This window comes from Oncorhynchus kisutch, linkage group LG3, assembly GCF_002021735.2.
Source record: "Oncorhynchus kisutch isolate 150728-3 linkage group LG3, Okis_V2, whole genome shotgun sequence".
NCBI lineage: Eukaryota > Metazoa > Chordata > Actinopteri > Salmoniformes > Salmonidae > Oncorhynchus > Oncorhynchus kisutch.
Window position 1 is genome coordinate 25215916 of NC_034176.2, and position 19122 is coordinate 25235037.

The window sequence follows — 19122 nt, forward strand, 5'->3', positions numbered from 1 at the left end:
TTGTTAATCCACCTGGCTTGTCAGATTTCAAAAAAGCTTTACAGCAAAAGCTATCCAAGCGTTTACGTTAGGACATCTCTCTCAGGAGCCAAAACATTACAAACAGCTAGCAGCAAAGTAGATTGGTCAGAAAAGCAATAAAATGAATCACTTACCTTTGATCTTCAGATGTTTACACTCATGAGACTCCCAGTTACACAATAAATGTTCCTTTTGTTCAATAAAGATTATTTTTATATCCAAAATACCTCCATTTGGTTGGTGCGTTTTGTTCAGAAATCCACAGGCTCGAGCGGTCACGATGGGGCAGACAAATTCCAAATAGTATCCGTAAAGTTCGTAGAAACATGTCAAATGTTTTTTATAATCAATCCTCAGGTTGTTTTTACAAAAAATAATCAATAATATTTCAACCGGACCGTAGCTTTTTCAATAGGAGAGAGAGAGAAAATGTCTGCTCCAAGCTGTTGCGCATGCAAAACTCTGCTGGCACCCAGCCATCCACTGATGTGATGTGATCTTTCTCTCAGTTTTCAGAATAAAAGCCTGAAACTGTCTAAAGACTGTACGCACCATGTGGAAGCCATAGAGAAAGGAATCTGGTTGATTTCCCTTTAAATGAAGGGAAGGCATGCAATGGAACAGAGGTCTCAGGAAAAACAGCACTTCCTGGTTGGATTTTCCTCAGGTTTTTGACTGCAATATCAATTCTGTTGTACTCTCAGACAATATTTTTACAGTTTTGGAAACTTTAGTGTTTTCTATCCTAATCTGACAAGTATATGCATATTCTGGGCCTGAGAAATAGGCAGTTTCATTTGGGTATGTTTTTCATCCAAACATCAAAATACTGCCCCCTACACTAATATATAGTACACTATTAGATCAAATACTTTAGTTAACAGATTCCCATTGCTTGCTTCATTTTTGTATTTTATCTAAAAAGATTGTTTGCAATAATAAATTGGCAGGCTCTGTAATCATATCTTTACCTTTCCTCCTATCTTTCACGCTTCTTCCTATCCAGTCTTCCTCCTCTCCACTCTCTAACAGAAAACATTTTGCTAATGTATCCATGAAAATGTCAAAATATATTTTCACACTACTTATAATGCCAAATCATTAAAATTGTAATCTACAAATAAATATTCTCCATAAGTAATTGCATTATTTTAATATAATCATATTTTCAAAATAGCCCGTCCACTGCATGTTTACGTTTTTTAACCTAGTTACCATGACAGTGGCTGGCAACCTAGATAACTTAGTCGACATAGGTTATGCTAGCTAACAATAGCTATTTAAGACCTTATAAAGCAGAGCATCTATCTATATAATAAATTGTGACATTCGCTAGTATCTCAAACAAGTGTAACTTTGTTTGTGGTGATGTCGTGGATTCACTTGACACTTGCTAGCTTCTGGCTGAGTTTTCCACAGCAGTTTTCTCTAAAACTAGCGTGAGCAAGAACTTAGAAGAAGAAGAGTGAATGAAGCTGATATAGCTAGCAGCCCCCTCTGCTGGACAAAACAAGCACAACGCGATTGAGACGTCAACCGGTAGACTCTGCTGCCCGGTCTTGCCACGTATAATATTATTTCACTTTGCAGTCTGTTTTTAACGCACAGTTAAAAAGGGGACATTTCTGGGGACAGCTCCAGCCGGGGACATGCCACCAAAAACGGGGACTGTCCCTGGAAAACGGGGACGTCTGGTTACCCTATCTTTATGTTAAACCCTTCTTTGATCCCCAGCCTGTACTTTTTTTTTGTGGTCTTCCCTATCATTCATTGTGGAGGAAGTTATTCTGATGTGCTGTTGCTTGACTTTGAACCTAAGTAGCACAATCAGTTCAAGAACTTAACATTGTTTTAAGTTGGCCAATCCTACAGCGTTTCAAGAATTCCTTATTAAGGCTTTTTCTCAAGAGATAGGGATTATAGGCTTTAGTAGGAAATGGGTCCTTTTGCCAGAAGTGCCATTTTTTTAAAGGAGAGACATAAACAAAAAAGGCCTGATATAAGTCTCTTATCTCCAGCATTTTAGTTTAATAGTAGCTGAGTTTATGTTTAAGGAATATTTACAGAATTGTACAGCCCCTATCAAAACGTGCAGTAGATCTTTTTAAAGTTGTTCAATTGTGTTATTCTTCTCTTGTTAAGGGCTAAGCCAACCATGCTTGATGGAGCTAAGGTGACTTATGGAGGGAGATTCCCTGAGGAGAAAGTGGAGGAGGTGAAAGCACTGCTGAAAATTCTTCCAGTGTTCTTTGCTCTTATCCCATACTGGACTGTGTACTTTCAGGTAAGAGATATGTATTAACCTCTCCTCCTTATGGTAACAAAGCAGCTTTCGTTTTTTCATAGCAACATGACGTAACATCCGCAACGGTGCGTTCGTTCACTGTTATTGCAGGCAGAATAGCATTAAAACTGAAGAAATAGTGATAGTTTGGGGACTTTGAGCATGTACTGTAGGCCTACGTTGCTAGTGTAATTATTTGATTTTCATTGTGCTATAGATGCAGACAACATATTTCCTCCAGAGCCTACATTTAAGGATTCCTGACACCAGCACAGGCACCAACAGCAGCGCCGGCACCGACCAGGTAAACTCAAACTGAGCCTCGGTTGATTTTTTTTGTTCTTCTTCTTATTCTGGAAGGTGTTAAGGCCGCCCCCAGGTGGTAAGGGTAGGCAACAACACATTGATCCTCAACACGGGGCCCCTCCTGTACTCCCTGTTCACCCATGACTGCATAGCCAAGCATGACTCCAACACCATTAAGTTTGCTGACAACACAACGGTGCTAGGCCTGATCACCGACAACGATGAGTCAGCCTATATGGAGGTCAGAGACCAACCTCTCCCTCAACATGAGCAAGATAAAGGAGCTGATTGTGAACTACAGGAAAAGGAGGGCCAAACACGCCCCCATTCACATCGATGCGGTTGTAGTGGAGTGGGTTGAGAGCTTCAAGTTCCTTGGTGTCCACATCACCAACAAACTATCATGGTCCAAATGCACCAAACAGTCATGAAGAGGGCACGACAACACCTATTCCCCCTCAGGAAACTGAAAAGATTTGGCATGGGCCCTCAGATCCTCAAAGTTCTACAGCTTCGCCATCGAGAGCATCCTGACCGGTTGCATCACCGCCTGGTTTGGCAACTGCTTGGCATCTGACTTCTAGACGGTAGTACGGCCCAATACATTAGAGGGGCCAAGCTTCCTGACATCCAGATTCTAGACTAGGCAGTGTCAGAGGAAGACTCCAAAAATGGTCAATGACTCCAGTAGGGCAATCGGTACCGGAGCGCCAAGTCCAGGTCCAAAGCTGTAAGACTACTGAACAATTAATCAAATGGCTACCTGGACTATTTGCATTTTTTTTTTTTCACTGCTGCTACTCACTGTTTATTATCTATGCATAGTCACATTACCCCTAACCTACATGTACATATTACCTCCTCTAACCTGCACCCCCTCTAGCCTCTTTATTGTTACTTTTTTCACTTTTAGTTTTAGTCTATTTTCTTAACTGCATTGTTGTTCTAGGGCTTGTATTTGGTGCATGTGGCAAATTAAAATTTGATTTGACCCGACAAAATGTGAGTAATAGATCTGTCGTTCTCATTGAAAGCACGTCTAAAAAGCGATAGGTTCTATGTGCAGTATTTCTACGCTACTTAAGATTAGTTTTTGCGTCTTTTACATACGGTTTTGTACAGCTTCAATATCTTTTTGTATTTTTCACAGCAGTTTAAACGGTACAATGATTCTCTACATTATACTTGCTTGTTTTGTCACACAAACTGAAATTAGGCGAACTGTTTCGAATTTTAGCAACCAGGAAATGGCAGAGCAGTTTTCTGTATTGTACATCTTTAAATATTGATTATTTATTTGACTGAGACACGCTCTGACAGAAAGACGCGGAACAGCACCTCTCTGTCTCAGTATGAGTAGCCCATGTATCTGATGCTGTCTTGTAAAAAAGATTATGGCATGCCATACTCTTCTCGGCCAGACGGTATCAGATACATGGGCATCATATAGTAAGACAGAGGGGCGCCGTTTCGGTCGTTCAGATGCTTTCTCCGGTAAGATATTTTCAGCCATGCAAATTGAAGGGAAGTTGGCGGGTGCACAGTGTACTTTTTTTATTGTCCAAAATAATTCTTGCAATCATGCGGAAGTAACCTACTTTTTGAAAATACGTCATATCCAATAGGCTTAAGCAAATAAAAATTTGCCAAAATGTATATATTTTCTCCTGAAATAAAATCATTCAAAATACTCCATCAGAGCGCTCATAGAGCCACAGAGGATCATGATCTTATTATTTTTTTTTTTATCACAAGTGCATACAGTGATTTGTCCTTTAAAAGTTGCAGTGTACTACAGCACAGCTTGCATGGTGCGGCAGAATTCTATGGCACGTTAATTAAGTGTCAACCACTGTTACCATTAATGCTATTTTGACCACCAGAGTGCATCTTTGAGAATCAGTTGATAGCCTTCAATAGTGGCTGTACTAGAGATTTTACAACCTTGTTTTGTAAGAACATGGTGTATGGGACTGATTTTAAGAAATGTTGCTTAATATTATGGCGTTTCTATTCCAAGAAAAGCGAAAAACCCTCTGGGTTTCCGTTAGGATGGAACGGAAAATATGGGGCTGTGCAACAGTAGGCTACAGTACTGGGCTATTTAGCTAAAGAATCCCGTGTCGTGCGGGCACGTGGGAGACCGGGGTTCAATTCCCCGATGAGGAGGAAGGAGTAGACTGTCCTTGTAAATAAGACTTTGTTCTTAACTGACTTGCCTAGTTAAATAAAGGTTACACTAAGAGCATAACATTTCTACACCCTAATTGTATAATTGCAGTACCAATACCTAAGACCTACACTACTTTTAACAGCACATTACTCAACACTAGTGAGACTCATGTCAACTACGGTAGGCCTACAGTATATGGAAAAATGTGACGTGACTCTCCACCAATAATTGCATAGAGGATTCTAAAATAAAAACCAAATGCCGCCTCATGGGTCTCCCGGTGGCGGCCGGCACAGGTATCGAACCTGCACCTGTAGCATTTTGCACTGTGATGCAGCTGCGCCACTCGGGAAGCCCCATCCATAAATTATCAAAATACAGAGAGGTGTTGGTAAAGGTATATTATCCTGCTATGGGCTATTCTAATACTGTACATGGTGTCCAGGTCAGGATAACCAAAACATTTCTTTAATAGAAAGAATGTTGGTACTTATTTATTTTGATCCAAAGCCATGAATGAGTGAGTCACTCAGCTTTATGTAGGTGCTGGGCTATATGACTGTGCCATCAACTTGATAATATAGAATGATATTTTGGAGGCAAATTTTTTTTTAACAATTAAAGTGAGCAATTTGTAATCTGAATAATGCCCAAAATAATACTTGTAAAGGCCAAAAATGTATTAGGCCAAAAATGTATTTATGTTTTTAGAGTGAGAGAAACGCTTGCCAACTGGGAGTCCCATAGGGCAGTGCACAAGGGCAGCTTGCCATAAAAAAAACAGACTATGGTTTGCAACTGCACATGGGGACAAAGATTGTACTTTTTGGAGAAATGTCCTCTGGTCTGATGAAATAGAAATAAAACTGTTTGGCCACAATGACCATCATTATGTTTGGAGGAAAAAGGGGGAGGCTTGCAAGCCGAAGAACACCATCTCAACAGTGAAGCACCGGGGTGGCAGCATCATGTTGTGGGGGTGCTTTGCTGCAGGAGGGACTGGTGCACTTCACAAAATAGATGGCAACATGAGGTAGGAAAATTATGTGGATATATTGAAGCAATATCTCAAGACATCAGTCAGGAAGTTAAAGCTTGGTTGCAAATGGCTCTTCTCAATGGAGAATGACCCCAAGTATACTTCCAAAGTTGTGGCAAAATGGCTTAAGGACAACAAAGTCAAGGTATTGGAGTGGCCATAACAAAGCCCTGACCTCAATCCTATAGAAAGTTTGTGGGCAGAACTGGAAAAAGCATGTGCGAGCAAGAAGGCCTACAAACCTGACTCAGGTACACCAGCTCTGTCAGGAGGAATGGGCCAAAATTCACCCAACTTATTGTGGGAAGTTTGTGCAATGCTACTCAACATTTAACCCAAGTTTAACAATTTAAAGGAAATGCTACTAAATACTAATTGGGTATGTAAACTTCTGACCCACTGGGAATTGAAAGAATGAAAGAAATGAAAGCTGAAATCAATCACTCTCTCTGACATTTCACATTCTTAAAATAAAGTGGTCATCCTAACTGACCAAAGAGAGGGAATTTTTACTCTGATTAAATGTCAGGAATTGTGAAAAACAGAGTTTAAATGTATTTGGCTAAATGTATTTGGCTAAGGTGTATGTTAACTTCTGACTTTAACTGTGTGATAGGTTTATCTGGCTTATATGATTATGATGGTCATACTGCTTCTTGACAGTGTCATGAAGCATATGTTTTCTTAGTCCAAGGGTGTGTTCGTAAATTTGATCTGGAGTGCCAGAGTGTGCTCTGGGCGTTCGTAAATTCAGAGTGTTGTGAGATTGTCTGTTCGTAAATTGGAGCGTTCAGAGTGCCCTGGACACTCTGGCCGAGCAGTAGGGTTGATCCAAGCTTTCTGACCTCACAACTGCAGTCAAGCACCCAAGCTAACTGGCTAATCTGTTTTTCAAACTAGACCTTCTTAATGTACTTGTTCTCTTGCTCAGTTGTGCATCGGGGCCTCCCACTCTTTCTATTCTGGTTCGAGCCAGTTTGCGCTGTTCTGTGAAGGGAGTAGTACACAGCGTTGGACGATATCTTCAGTTTTTTTGGCAATTTCTCTCGTGGAATAGCCATCAGTTCTCAGATCAAGAATGGACTGACGAGTTTCAGAAAGTTATACTCAACTAGTCTAAAGAATGCCAGTTGTTATATTGTTGCTTTTATCAGCAATACAGTTTTCAGCTGTGCTAACATAATTGCAAAAGGGTTTTCTAATCAGTTAACCTTTTAAAAAAATGATCAACTTGGATTAGCTAACACAACATGCCATTGGAACACAGGAGTGATGGTTGCAGATAATGGGCCTCTGTAAGCCTACAATAGTCATTTACAACATTAACAATGTCTACACTGTATTTATGATCAATTTGATGTTATTTTAATGGACAATGTGCTTTTTATTAAAATCTAATAAAATTTCTATGACTTTTGAACGGTAGTGTATACCTAGTTGATATTGGCTGCTAACATGAATGACTTTCAGCTCCAAATGCAGGTGTAAAATGCAGTTTATTTCTGTAGCCTATTTTGCGTCACCGTTTATGGCTGTAATGACAGGCTACATTTGTGCATAGATTTGCGTGCGCGGGAGTCACACGTTTTCTACGATTCCTTTTTGGGGGTCGCGGTCAAAGTTTGGAAACCACTGGGATGCATGATAGTGACATGGATTTGGATTATAGTAATGGTAGGTAGGCTACAGTGTGTATATATATATTTTTTGCTATCTTCTATTTTGACTGGAATTGTATTGGTCATTGTTAAGTGCAGCATTTATTCCAGTTCATAATAGTTTTGCAAAATACTCATCGGATTGGGCTGCTTTCCCTTGTTCTTGTAATAATTGCTCAATAAGTCTTGTGGGTGCCCTTAATTTTGTATTATTTTTGTGTTGTTGAGCACATGCCACCCAAAATGTCTGTGCGTGGCACTGATTTACTATATCAAAACTTAAGAAACAAACTTCCAAACAAAAGGAAACTTCTTGGTAGGGACACTAAACAATTGACTAAATGTGGGTTTCGACCCTTATGTAGGTGTGACCAGCCATAAAATATCAATCTCACAACCGGTATAAATGTGTCATGAGTGTTGTGGCTATTATGGCAGGTTGACAGCTGTTATGACTGTGCCGTAATGTGTTGTGACACTGGGTGTCAAGTAAAGTTTTATCAAATAATGCATTAATTTGTCGTTTACCATTCTCAGGGTGGAAACGTTTGCGTTTATTTACAACCAGCTACACTTGCGAGAAACAAATTTGGTTTATTTCATAACCATAATTTACGAGTTTAGTCCATTTTTTTCTTTGTCTTTTGTTTGGGTGCTCCATGTGAGACATGAGCATGTCTGGTTTCTCTGTCCTGTTAATATTGAGGGAGTGTGCATGCCTGTGCACGCATATGTAGGAAAGTGCCTATTTGGGGATGTGATTTCTTATTGTTTTCACTCACCACTTCCAGCACTAATAAGCTGAGCTTCTCAGTAATTGTTTCTGCACCTCGCACAGTATGTCAATGAAGTCTTTAAAAAATAAAATAAAGTACATCCATTGTGAATATTAAGTTTCTCAATCTTCACCGTATTTGAAAAATACTCTTCCCCCTCGATAATCACCAAGCCTCATTGTGAAATGTACATTGGTGTGGGAAAGTCTTAGGGGGCCAGGAATTGGCTAATTGATACAATGTTGCATGTTTGCACCTCTTCCAGATTTCTTCTTGCAGTCTACAAATGATTTGCAATTATCTTCCGGCACCCCAAACATACGCTCTAGAAAAAAGTGCCACGTGGCTGAATCTAGTTGATGATCCTTGCTCTAGACTATCTCCTGAGTTCCATGCATTCACTCATTTATTTAGCTGCTGATGGTTCGCTGTGCTTCAGTGTCCATATGGCATATAGACACATTAGTTGAATTTTAACTTTTAGATTTCTATAATTTTAATTCAGATTTTTATGATAAACCAAGACACAGTGATTTTGAGAAACATGCATGTGAAAATCATAACTGGCACGCAGATCGGTAAGAAATTGTAAGCTTTTACCCCTTTTCCAATTGGTAATAGTAGTCTTGTCCCATCGCTGTAACTCCTGTACCAACTTGGGAGAGGAGTTACAGCGATGGGGCAAGACTACTATTACCAATTGGAAAAGGGGTAAAAGCTTGGCCTAGAACCCTGGCCTAGAGGCCAGGGTTATGATTTTCACATGCATGTTTCTCAAAATCAGGAGATAAAACAGCAAGGATCATCAACTAGATTCAGCCACGTGCCACTTTTTTCTAGAGCGTATGTACCGACTCGGGAGAGGCAAAGGTCGAGAGCCTGAAGCACAACCCTGCCAAGCAGCACTGCTTTTTGACACACTGCTCGCTTAACCTGGAAGGCAACCGCACCAATGTTTTGTAGGAAACACCTGAGAGAGAGTGGGCAATCGGACTAAGTACAACTGGTGACTGAAGTCCGCTTGCAAGCGCTCAGCCCGCCACAAGGAGTGGCTAGATTGCGATGGGAAAAGGATGGGCCGGCCAAACCCTCCCCAATGCTGGGCCAATTGTGCGCCGCCTCATGGGTCTCCTGGTCATGGCTGGCTGTGACACAGCCTGGGATTGAACCCAGGTCTGTAGTGACACCTCAAACACTGCGATGCAGTGCCTTAGACCACTGAGCCACTCGGGAGGCCAGAAACTCTCATGCCCCCTATGAAGTGATTTGTTTAACAATGACATGACAACATCATGACTGGTTGTTTAAAAGGTAATACATTTTTACAGTTAAATTACATTTCTTTACTATAAAACCCATTTAAAATGTCCCTTTAAAAAGAGTGTGCCCCAGCTGATTGCTATCTGTATGTGTGCCAGCATTTGTGCTATTATGATGGTGACTTGCTTTGAACAAATGCTAGATACTCTCACATTTTGGCCATTACTTTTACTTGAAGGTTAAATATTACAGTTGTCTGTCCTGATTCAGAATGGGAAGGATTAGTTTCCCTGTAGAGATGAGCCAGTAGGTCGGTGATAATGCATCAGAGGCAACAGTTGGAAGCAGTCAAGGTTCCTAAAGCCCAGAGGATTAAATCAAAAGTTTGACCTAGTCACATGAGCAATCTGTTTTTTTATTGCATCTCTTGTGCTTCTGTCAGACATAATGTTCCTGGGTGATGCTCTTGACTAGACTAGGCCATTCCATCTGTTGTAGTGTGTGCCCCCGTTTCTCCCAGGGAGTAGCCTATTTGAGGTGTTTGGCTAATCCACAATAATATATGCATACTGTATGACTTCAAAGGAGAGACAAGCAGCTGTTAAAGAGTGGTTTGGGTTTGTTGCTACTTTTAGATTCCGTTGTCTCTCTGGCATTTGGTAAGGGAAGTGTAGAGTAAAATGTGAACTGAAACACTTGCTCTTTAACCACACATTCTAGCGTGCTAAAACATCCATCTTTAAGTCCTAAAAGAGCAAAAGCATTCCACTTATTCAGATTTCCATTTGTATTTCAATACTATCTTTCAAAACTGCTTTCAGGTGAAATTTACATTTCTCAGATAGTGATATTTATGAAAAGGTCTTAACATTTTCACGTGTCATTTAAACTGGAAATGTAATTACTTATTTTCATTCTCAGCATGCAATATCTGTTTCCAAAAAAAGGAACTGCTTTCACCCTACTCTAAGCAGTCCTTAAAATGAAAAGAGAAGTGAGATTAGATATCTTTACCTTAGTAATGTTGTGCTCCTTAGATTCTGAGGACACATTTGAGCTGTATCTTAGAGTTGTGGTTTTATTTTTCCAGCAAACTCCTATCAAAGGTCAGGAAAAAACAAAAATATGAATGCATCATTAGTCTTCCAAAGTGCAGAGACTTCTGGAATAAAAAGCCACATTTTCCAGACTTTTGTCCACCTGTGTTTTTAAGGTGTCTTCTCTCCATACTCAGTTTAAGGGAAGAGTAGCTGTTCTCGTCTGGGCTATTTTTCTGCTTAACATTTACCCATGTTAATGTGCTTCCTTACCCCTGTTAGTGTGCCTACTGGGGCACCTCTGCCTCTCAAATTAGATTCACCCGGGTGCAAATACTTATCCAAAACATGAAAGTATGCTATGACACACTCCTACTGCAAAGGCACAATGTTTAAATTACCAGCAGTTAGTCTAAGAAATGTAAATTCAGTCGGGCAATAAATGGGACCATCAGATGTTTAGAACTAAAGATGTTTTGGGAGTTCAGGAGGCACTTAACATTTGAAATTCAAAATAAATCAGGCCTGCAGTTTGCTGTAGCATTGTTTCTTATTCTAGCAGAAATAACTGAATTGTAGGCTATGTTTTGAGATATATAAAAATGTTTTCCCATATTGATTTCATTTATCTAATATTTTCATGTGAATAATTACGAAGAGTATTCTGTCAATGGACTTCTAGATCTATAGCTATATTATAATTAATATTGTGCGCTCCTTCTATGGTCATTTGCTAATCCTAATTGCTACTGCAATGATCTATTTCCCATTACACCCTAACACACTTGCTGCTGGGACATGTTAACAAACCTACAGTACATAGCTTTGAGAAATTCTGAATTATCCTGGTCAATGATTCATTGTTCTTTGGATTGGTAGGATTCATCTTTGTATTTATACTTTAGTGAAATGTAAAGGATACTTTCATAACTATTTTTATTTAAAATTTAACTTAAGTTCAGTTTTAGTTCTGTCCACTCGAGGGCGCCAATACAGTGTCGAGGCCATAAGCACATCCACTCTCACCCCCGAAGCACTGGACTGTAGTCCACTGACACTCTTTCTATTGATTTTCATGCTTTGCACTTCTTGTACATATTCTCTTGTCCCCCCCCCCCTCTGAATTCCCGGCAGATCACGTTCCGCTTCCCTGCCGCCTGGCTGACAATGTTCGACGCAGTGCTTATTCTCATGCTGATCCCTCTTAAGGACAAAGTGGTGGACCCCATCCTCAAACGCAGAGGCCTGCTGCCCTCCTCCCTCAAGAGGATCGCAGTGGGGATGTTCTTCGTTATGTGTTCAGCTGTGGCGGCTGGTGAGTGGAGTACACTGAGTGCAACAGCTAACCCTTACTTATTCCGTGGCATGTCTAGAGGGACTTTAATTGTAGTTCATGCTAGTAAATCTTCCATTTAAACCACCCAACATCCTCTTCAAGCCACAGTTTCACCATTTCATACTGTTCACTATGATATGTCCCACATTTAAAGTGTCACATGTTAGGGAAAAACCCAACTCCTTGATCTCGCATCTCTCAATCATCTCTCTGTGTTGCGGTTCCTTATTCTTTGGGGGACATTACTGGTAGATGTCAGGACCAATGATGTGTATCAACCCTAGATGACTGACAGGGTGCGCTGTTTGAAGCCACTGCGCAGCCATTTTGCGCTCTCTTCCATTGTAAAATATATTGGAAGCTATAGAAATGCATTTATTAATGTCTATTCATTTTTGACAAGTATATTCTATTAGACACCTTAATGCATGTTTTAAAAAATTAGATGGCGAACAGCGCGACTAAGCTCAATGTTAAATTCAAATCTCCTTATATAAAATATAAGGTAATATAAAACATAAAAAATTATAAAAGCATATATATTTGTACTAATGTTACTTTCCCTACTACAACAAAGAAATATGTAACTATGTCATTTTGTTCTTAACATTTTATTGAAATACTTCAGAATTCCATTAATTGCTATGGAGGACTGCTCCTTCTGGGAAATGCCAATATGGCACTGTCGTTGGCCATTACATAGCATCAGCAATCCAGGGTTTATACACATCATTGGTCAGGATTCATGAGGCAAACAGGACGAGCAAGCCTATAGTGAAGATGTCATAATACCAGGCACTGTGGCAGGAAGATAAAATAAATCGACAAGCCACTCTGATTTTTTTTTTACCAGGCGAAGAATATTTATGCTGCTAAAATTACACCATCAAAAAACGGATGAGCGTGCTTTGTAATTTTTCTAAAACAATACATGTATTACTAGTAAAAAGTAACTAATTTGGTATATTGATTACATTTGTGACCTGAGTCTTTTAACCATAGTATCACAGAAGAAACAAAAATGTTCACCTGCCCCTTTAAAGGCGGGAGGTTACGTGGTAGTGTGACGCTGTTTGTGCCTGTGAGATTGAGTCTGACTAATACAAGCGTTGTCTTCTCTTCCCTAGCTGTTGAAATTCAAACATAGAAAAACAACCTAGCTTGTGGACAAACAATGTAAATAGTCAAACACAAGGACAGTCTCACTTTACTCCATTCTTCACATGTGCACAGCCCCCAGCCAGGTAGTGTTGCAGCGTTAGGTGGAAAAGGCTATGTAGGATTCGTAGTTCTTTGACTTTGTGCGATTTTTTTATTTTATTTTTTATTTACCAGCTTTGAAACAAAACGTCAGAAACACTTTGAAAACAGCTACTGCAACATTTATTTTACTATAAATGTGATCATACATAACAATTTGTATTCACAAATGCGAGTACTATGGAGCCCTGACCACCCACTAATGTGGATGGTGAAATAGACATTTTACCCATCAATTCCAAAATCATCTCGCAGGTGTCAGGTGTTAATTTTAGACCCTGCTTACCCTGAAAAACGATTGTAACCATTTCCCTGTTTGACCACTAGGTTTTATGGGTATTGTGACTCATACTGTGTTATTCTGTTGCTTGGCTTTATTTTAGCAGTATGTGGATCATGTTTCAACATAGTTTAAGGAGGTAAAGGGCAGGCAGCCAGGGATAATTTCGCAAAAATCCTAAACATTCATAGAACTGACAACTGGGGGGTGTTTATTAAGTCTTGCAATGCGTTTGGTTCTTAAAATGGTAAACGGTTTCCAAACAGAGCAAACGAAACAGGGAAGGCACCTACTTATTAATAGAGACTTGTTTTTGTTTGGAGTAAATGGCATCTGTTGCATAATGGACTGTGGATTATCTTTTGAAATAAAGTCTAATCAAATTAATTTGAAATGACAGTTTGACATTTCAATTTGGAATAAAATCTATTTTTTAAATGTATTATTCTGTGCAGATTGAATAGCATATATTCAGGCAAAAACATTTTTGAGTGAGACGAGCCTAAAGGCAGTGAAAATAGCTTTTCTCAAATCAGTGGCACGCTTGAAAACCAAATGCACATTTAATTTAATTTTTCGCTCCAGCATAATGAGCACTTTAAATGTGTTCGTGTCCACTATGACATTTGGGATTTTGAATCCTGTCTTCGCAGCTGAATGCTGTTAACAACCATTTTGTAGAGGAGAATTAATATCTAGTGTGGCGTAAAATATTTCATTTACAGTAGCATTAAACAACACCCCCACAAACGCAGTCCTGGTAGTCAATGCTTTGTTCTTATAGTTATTACATTTATATTCTGCTGTATTTCTGTGTGATAGACGGATAGTGATCCAGAGGCTTTAGCTAGCTGGTACCCCATGTGGGGATGTCATCAGAGCCTAATGAAAGCCACAGAGAAACAGCCCCTCCTCGCCAGAGAGAGCGGCTTGGCTGGTTCCCACTCACTACTGCAGCATCGTCATTAATAAACCACAGCCAACCACAGGCACTCTGCAGAAGCATCTACTTAGTGTGTGTGTGTGTGTGTGTTTGCGCACACAAGGTATTGTTTGTAGGCAGGAAAGATATTTATTTTAGCCTGTCTGATGAGACGGAACTTCAACAGCACCAGTAGAAAAAGAGTTTGTTTTGTTTGCCATTGTAAAGTTATTTGAACCACTTTTAATTAGGCTATTCTTTGGACACCGTGCTGTCTAGATGCTCACTATGTCATTTATTATTGAGTATATACAGTGAGCTCAAAGTATTGGGACAGTGACAAATGGTTTGTTGTTCTGGCTCTGTACTTCAGCACTTTGGATTTGAATGATACAATGACTGAGATTAAAGTACAGTGTCTCAGCTTTAATTTAACAGTATTTTCATCCATATTGGGTGAACTGTTTAGAAATTACAGCACTTTTTGTACATCGTTTCCCCATTTTTAGGGGTGCCAAAAGTATTGGGATGAATTCAATATAATAAGTAGTCAAAAGTTTAGCATTATGTCCCATATTCATAGCATGCAATGATTACATCAAGCTTGTGACTCTGACTTGTTGGACGCTTTTTCTGTTTGTTTTGATTGTGTTCGGTTTATTTTGTGCCCAATATAATTTTGCTGTAATTTCTAAACGGTTCACCCGATACAGATGTGAATACCCTCAAATTAAAGCTGACAGTGTGCACTTTAACCTCATGATATTGTATCATTTCAAATCCAAAGTGCTCAAGTACGGAGCCAAAACAACAAAACATTTGTCAATGTCCCACTACTTTTGGAGCTCACTGTATTTATTTCAGATGTTGGAAGGCTTTTTCCAGCCTTTTATTTACCATAAGAACATTTTAAAAGGAAATCGCATCACTTGAAAGTAGAGCGAAGAAAAAGCTTGAATATTTCAGAAACAATTTGGTTTCAGCATCATCTACTGTGGCCATTGGTCACACAGAGGACATGGAAGTGATGAATGCTGCACAACTCCTTTACTATACCCTGCATGTTCCCACCTCTTCATACTGCATCACTGTGGTCAGACAGTACTCCCACTGGCGTATCAATGAAATACTCTCTTTTAATGTATAAGGCAGCAAATCAGAGACATTATAGTATATTCATTACTTTTGGAAACACTTTGTCCTATACTTTTCATTGTCTGTAACATGCTATGTTCCCCTTCGGAGAGGGCTTTTAATTCTATTGAAGGTTGGAACTCTGTTACTCCTGCTAACCATTATATTAAAGAAGCCTTCGCCCTCTGCTTCCTTTAACTCATCTCCTAGTGTATAAATGGGGAACACCTGTAGGATAACTGACCTCATGATGTAACTGTATAGGGAACACACACCATAGGACAGAGACAGATGTGCAGCTGTGTATCAGCCATAGTGGTATCTGTTGCCCCGGGCACAGCTAGCATCAACACTGCCTTGCACACCTGCCATCCTCCGTTCACAGGGTTGGCATCTATCGCTATGCCGACCTGCTCTTGTTGAGTTGTGAACCACAACGCTGGCCCTCACCACATGGTGTGGGAAACATGCCAAAGAAGCTTTGACATTGAATTTAAGGCCAATGACATTGCATTTTTTATCACTTTCAACGATCTGTTTAGCTAGTATTGAATATGTTCTATATTAGATGTCCAAAAGTAGCTCTAGTTGTATTTATTTTTACGCCCAGGGATAGGGCTCAAATGCCTTATATGATGTTTAAAAAAGCAGTATATGTGTGCGTGTAAGAAGTTGCTCTGGGCAGGGCAGCAACCGCCTTGCCTTGGATGGACAAGCAGTATTATAGCCTAGATAGATTATAAGGCCCCATCCCCTCTCAAATACAGCATTAAGTGTGGGGCGACGATAGGAGTATGTCTCTGGGAGTTATCTAGAAATAGCTGCTGCTTCCATGATAATGGTTATCAAATAAAGCTTTTAGGAATCAGCAGCTGCAGATGACAACTGCTAGGGGTGTTATTGTTAAGTTGATGGCTCTCTCTTCCATTACAAACTTCTGTAATCACTGAGTGTGTGCGTACAAATGTGATCTTAATGAAGCACTGGCTTTGATTTGACACTTAAGCCCTAATGGACTGTCAGATCCCCCTAACTCCTGCAACAGAATATGTTTGGTTGTCTGTGTCTCTTAATATAGAACGCTTAGGACTTTTAACAAGTATTCTGTTTTTCTGATGGTTGTATTTTGAGGGCAGGCATTTTGGGCAGCCATTTTTATTACTTGTTGGGGCTTGAGAAAGTGGTGCATCTCGGGGCAAAGAAAGTTTTTAAAAGCTGAATCGGTCCAAGTTAATATCAGCAAAGGTGGATAGCCATTGATTTCTTTCGTACTGTTTTCTTTTCCCTCATTAGTTATGTAAAAGTACCTAAATACTTTAATAATCCATAATAGAGTTCCGAAAGACGGGAACACGTTTTTGTTTCCATCTGTGTCTTGTATATATGCAGTGACATAATTCAAGCATCTCAAACTAAATACGTTTACCCCTACAGGTATACTGGAGACAAAACGACTTGAGATCATCAAGTCTAATGGCACATTCGACCAGGTCTTTGGCGACGTCATCTACTACGCAGCAGATCTGCCAATATGGTGGCAGGTACCTCAGTATGTGCTCATTGGAATCAGTGAAATCTTTGCCAGCATCGCAGGTGAGTAGAAAGCTGTTCGGTTGCCCAGTGGATATATACCATTATAAAGAGATGCAGAGATATGATGATGATAATTGTCTAACAGATTTGGTTAACAATTCTAACTTGGTCTTTCAGTCCATACTAGATGGTAGATGGTTAGCATTCCTATCTTGATTACAGCACTACCATTATCCAGTAGGCAATAATGGCAGGTTTTGTTAAAGGGCAAGTTGAAGTGCAGTAGTCAATGTAAAAGTAAAGTAGTCTTTAGCGTGCGTTGGGATGAATAGTCTTCTTCTCCTCCAGCCTTTGAACAACCTGACATTGATGTTTCCTCTGTTCATTCTTAAGACTCCAATCAATGGTTATTTTCTAAAACACAAAAACCCTTCCTCTGCATCCTTACATTTGTGTAGCAGCTGTTGTCTGAGCTATTGTTGAAATTGCTAGGTAAGGAGGGAGGGATCAATCAGTGGGGATTGATTTTGCCCAGGGCCTAAAATTAGCACCCGCCAAATGCGGGTAGATTTCGGCATTGGCGGGTAAGATGACTTTCAACAGCCACGTTGGCAGGTGGTCAGGGCTCCACAGTGCGAGCATGTCACTCGCATTTGTGAATACAAATAGTCAACTAGGATTCCATTTTACAGTATACTGTAGCAAAATAAATTAGCAGTAGCTGTTTTCAAATTTTTTCTGCTGTTTTTTTTCGTAGATGATAAATAAATTGCACTAAGTCAAATAACTGCGAATCCGATAGCCTATCCCACCTCGCGCTGCTACACTGCCTGTCTGGGCCCAGTTTTTCTATGTTTGAGTTCCAACTGGTAGCATAGCTGCGGGAAGTAGGGTGCTAAGGGTGCTGCAGCCCCCCTGAAATCTGAATTACATTTTTCTTTTTAGATATTTTTTTAATTCACAAAGGTAGTGCACTGGGCCTTTACTAGTATTAGCAGACCAATATAGACATCTGTAGCACCAGCAAAAACATTATTTTCCAGCATCTCTGCTGTAAAGTCAAGTATAGTATCTTGCAGGGTTCAATAGTTGTTGCCATGTCTCCTCCTCTGTGATATGTCATTCTAATGAAATCCACAAATGACAAAACCCTGTCCTCAAACATTTACATGAAAAGGTACAAAAAACCAAATGACATGGAAAACAACCCCTTTTTGTGCAGAATGAATTTATCATCCTTACAATCCTTTAATGTAAATGTACATTACTATATTGTATAGGCTGGTAATCTAGGTTTGTTCCTGTAGACTTTCCATCACCATGGAGAAAAACGATGCACAATACAGTAATTGACTTCATTGAGACATCAAGTGGTTTGTGATGATGTGGCTCAGTTGGTAGAGCATGGTGCTTTGAAAGCTAGGGTTGTGGGTTTAATTCCCATGGGGGACCAATACAAAAACGTATGAAAATGTATGCACTCACTACTGTACATTTCTCTGGATATCAGCATCTACTAAAATGTCAAAGGAATGAATTTTCAGTTTACCAGAAGAAACAAGTTGCATTTTGTTAAGTATTTCAAGAAACTGGAAAACCTATATCAAGCAAGTATTTTTATATTCCACAAGTATTATCAGATGAACTGTTTTGTACAGATAATTATCAGACTCAAGTTACAAATGCTGGTAAACACTCAAATACAAATGCATTTAGTTTTTAAAAATCCGCAGGGACCCCACCCCCAAATTACTTCCTGCGGCCATGACTGTTGGGTAGAGAAGACAACGCGGTTACTCGTCAGACTCAATCTCACAGGCACAAACATGATTCAAGTCATGTCACCATGGTAACCACCAGCCCTTAAAGGGGCAGGTGAAATTTTGTCTAATTTGTGACTTTGGTCAATATACCACATTTACACTACCATTCAAAAGTTTGGGATCAGTTAGAAATGTATTTGTTTTTAAATGGAATATCTAGATAGGCGTACAGAGGCCCATTATCAGCAACCATCACTCCTGTGTTTCAATGGCACATTGTGTTAGCTAATCCAAGTTTATAATTTTAAAAGGCGAATTGATCATTTAGAAAACCCTTTTG

At 39.7% G+C, this 19122-nt stretch overlaps 1 protein-coding gene across 1 annotated transcript in view; it reads left to right on the forward strand.

Moving 5' to 3' along the window:
* Positions 1-19122, forward strand: part of LOC109878796 (solute carrier family 15 member 4) — a 45571-nt gene that overhangs the window by 7135 nt on the left and 19314 nt on the right. The window contains exons 4-7 of the mRNA XM_020470999.2: positions 2164-2305; positions 2523-2609; positions 11689-11869; positions 16921-17079. Coding sequence (XP_020326588.1) covers positions 2164-2305; positions 2523-2609; positions 11689-11869; positions 16921-17079 — 569 coding nt within the window. The remainder of the gene's footprint in view (positions 1-2163; positions 2306-2522; positions 2610-11688; positions 11870-16920; positions 17080-19122) is intronic.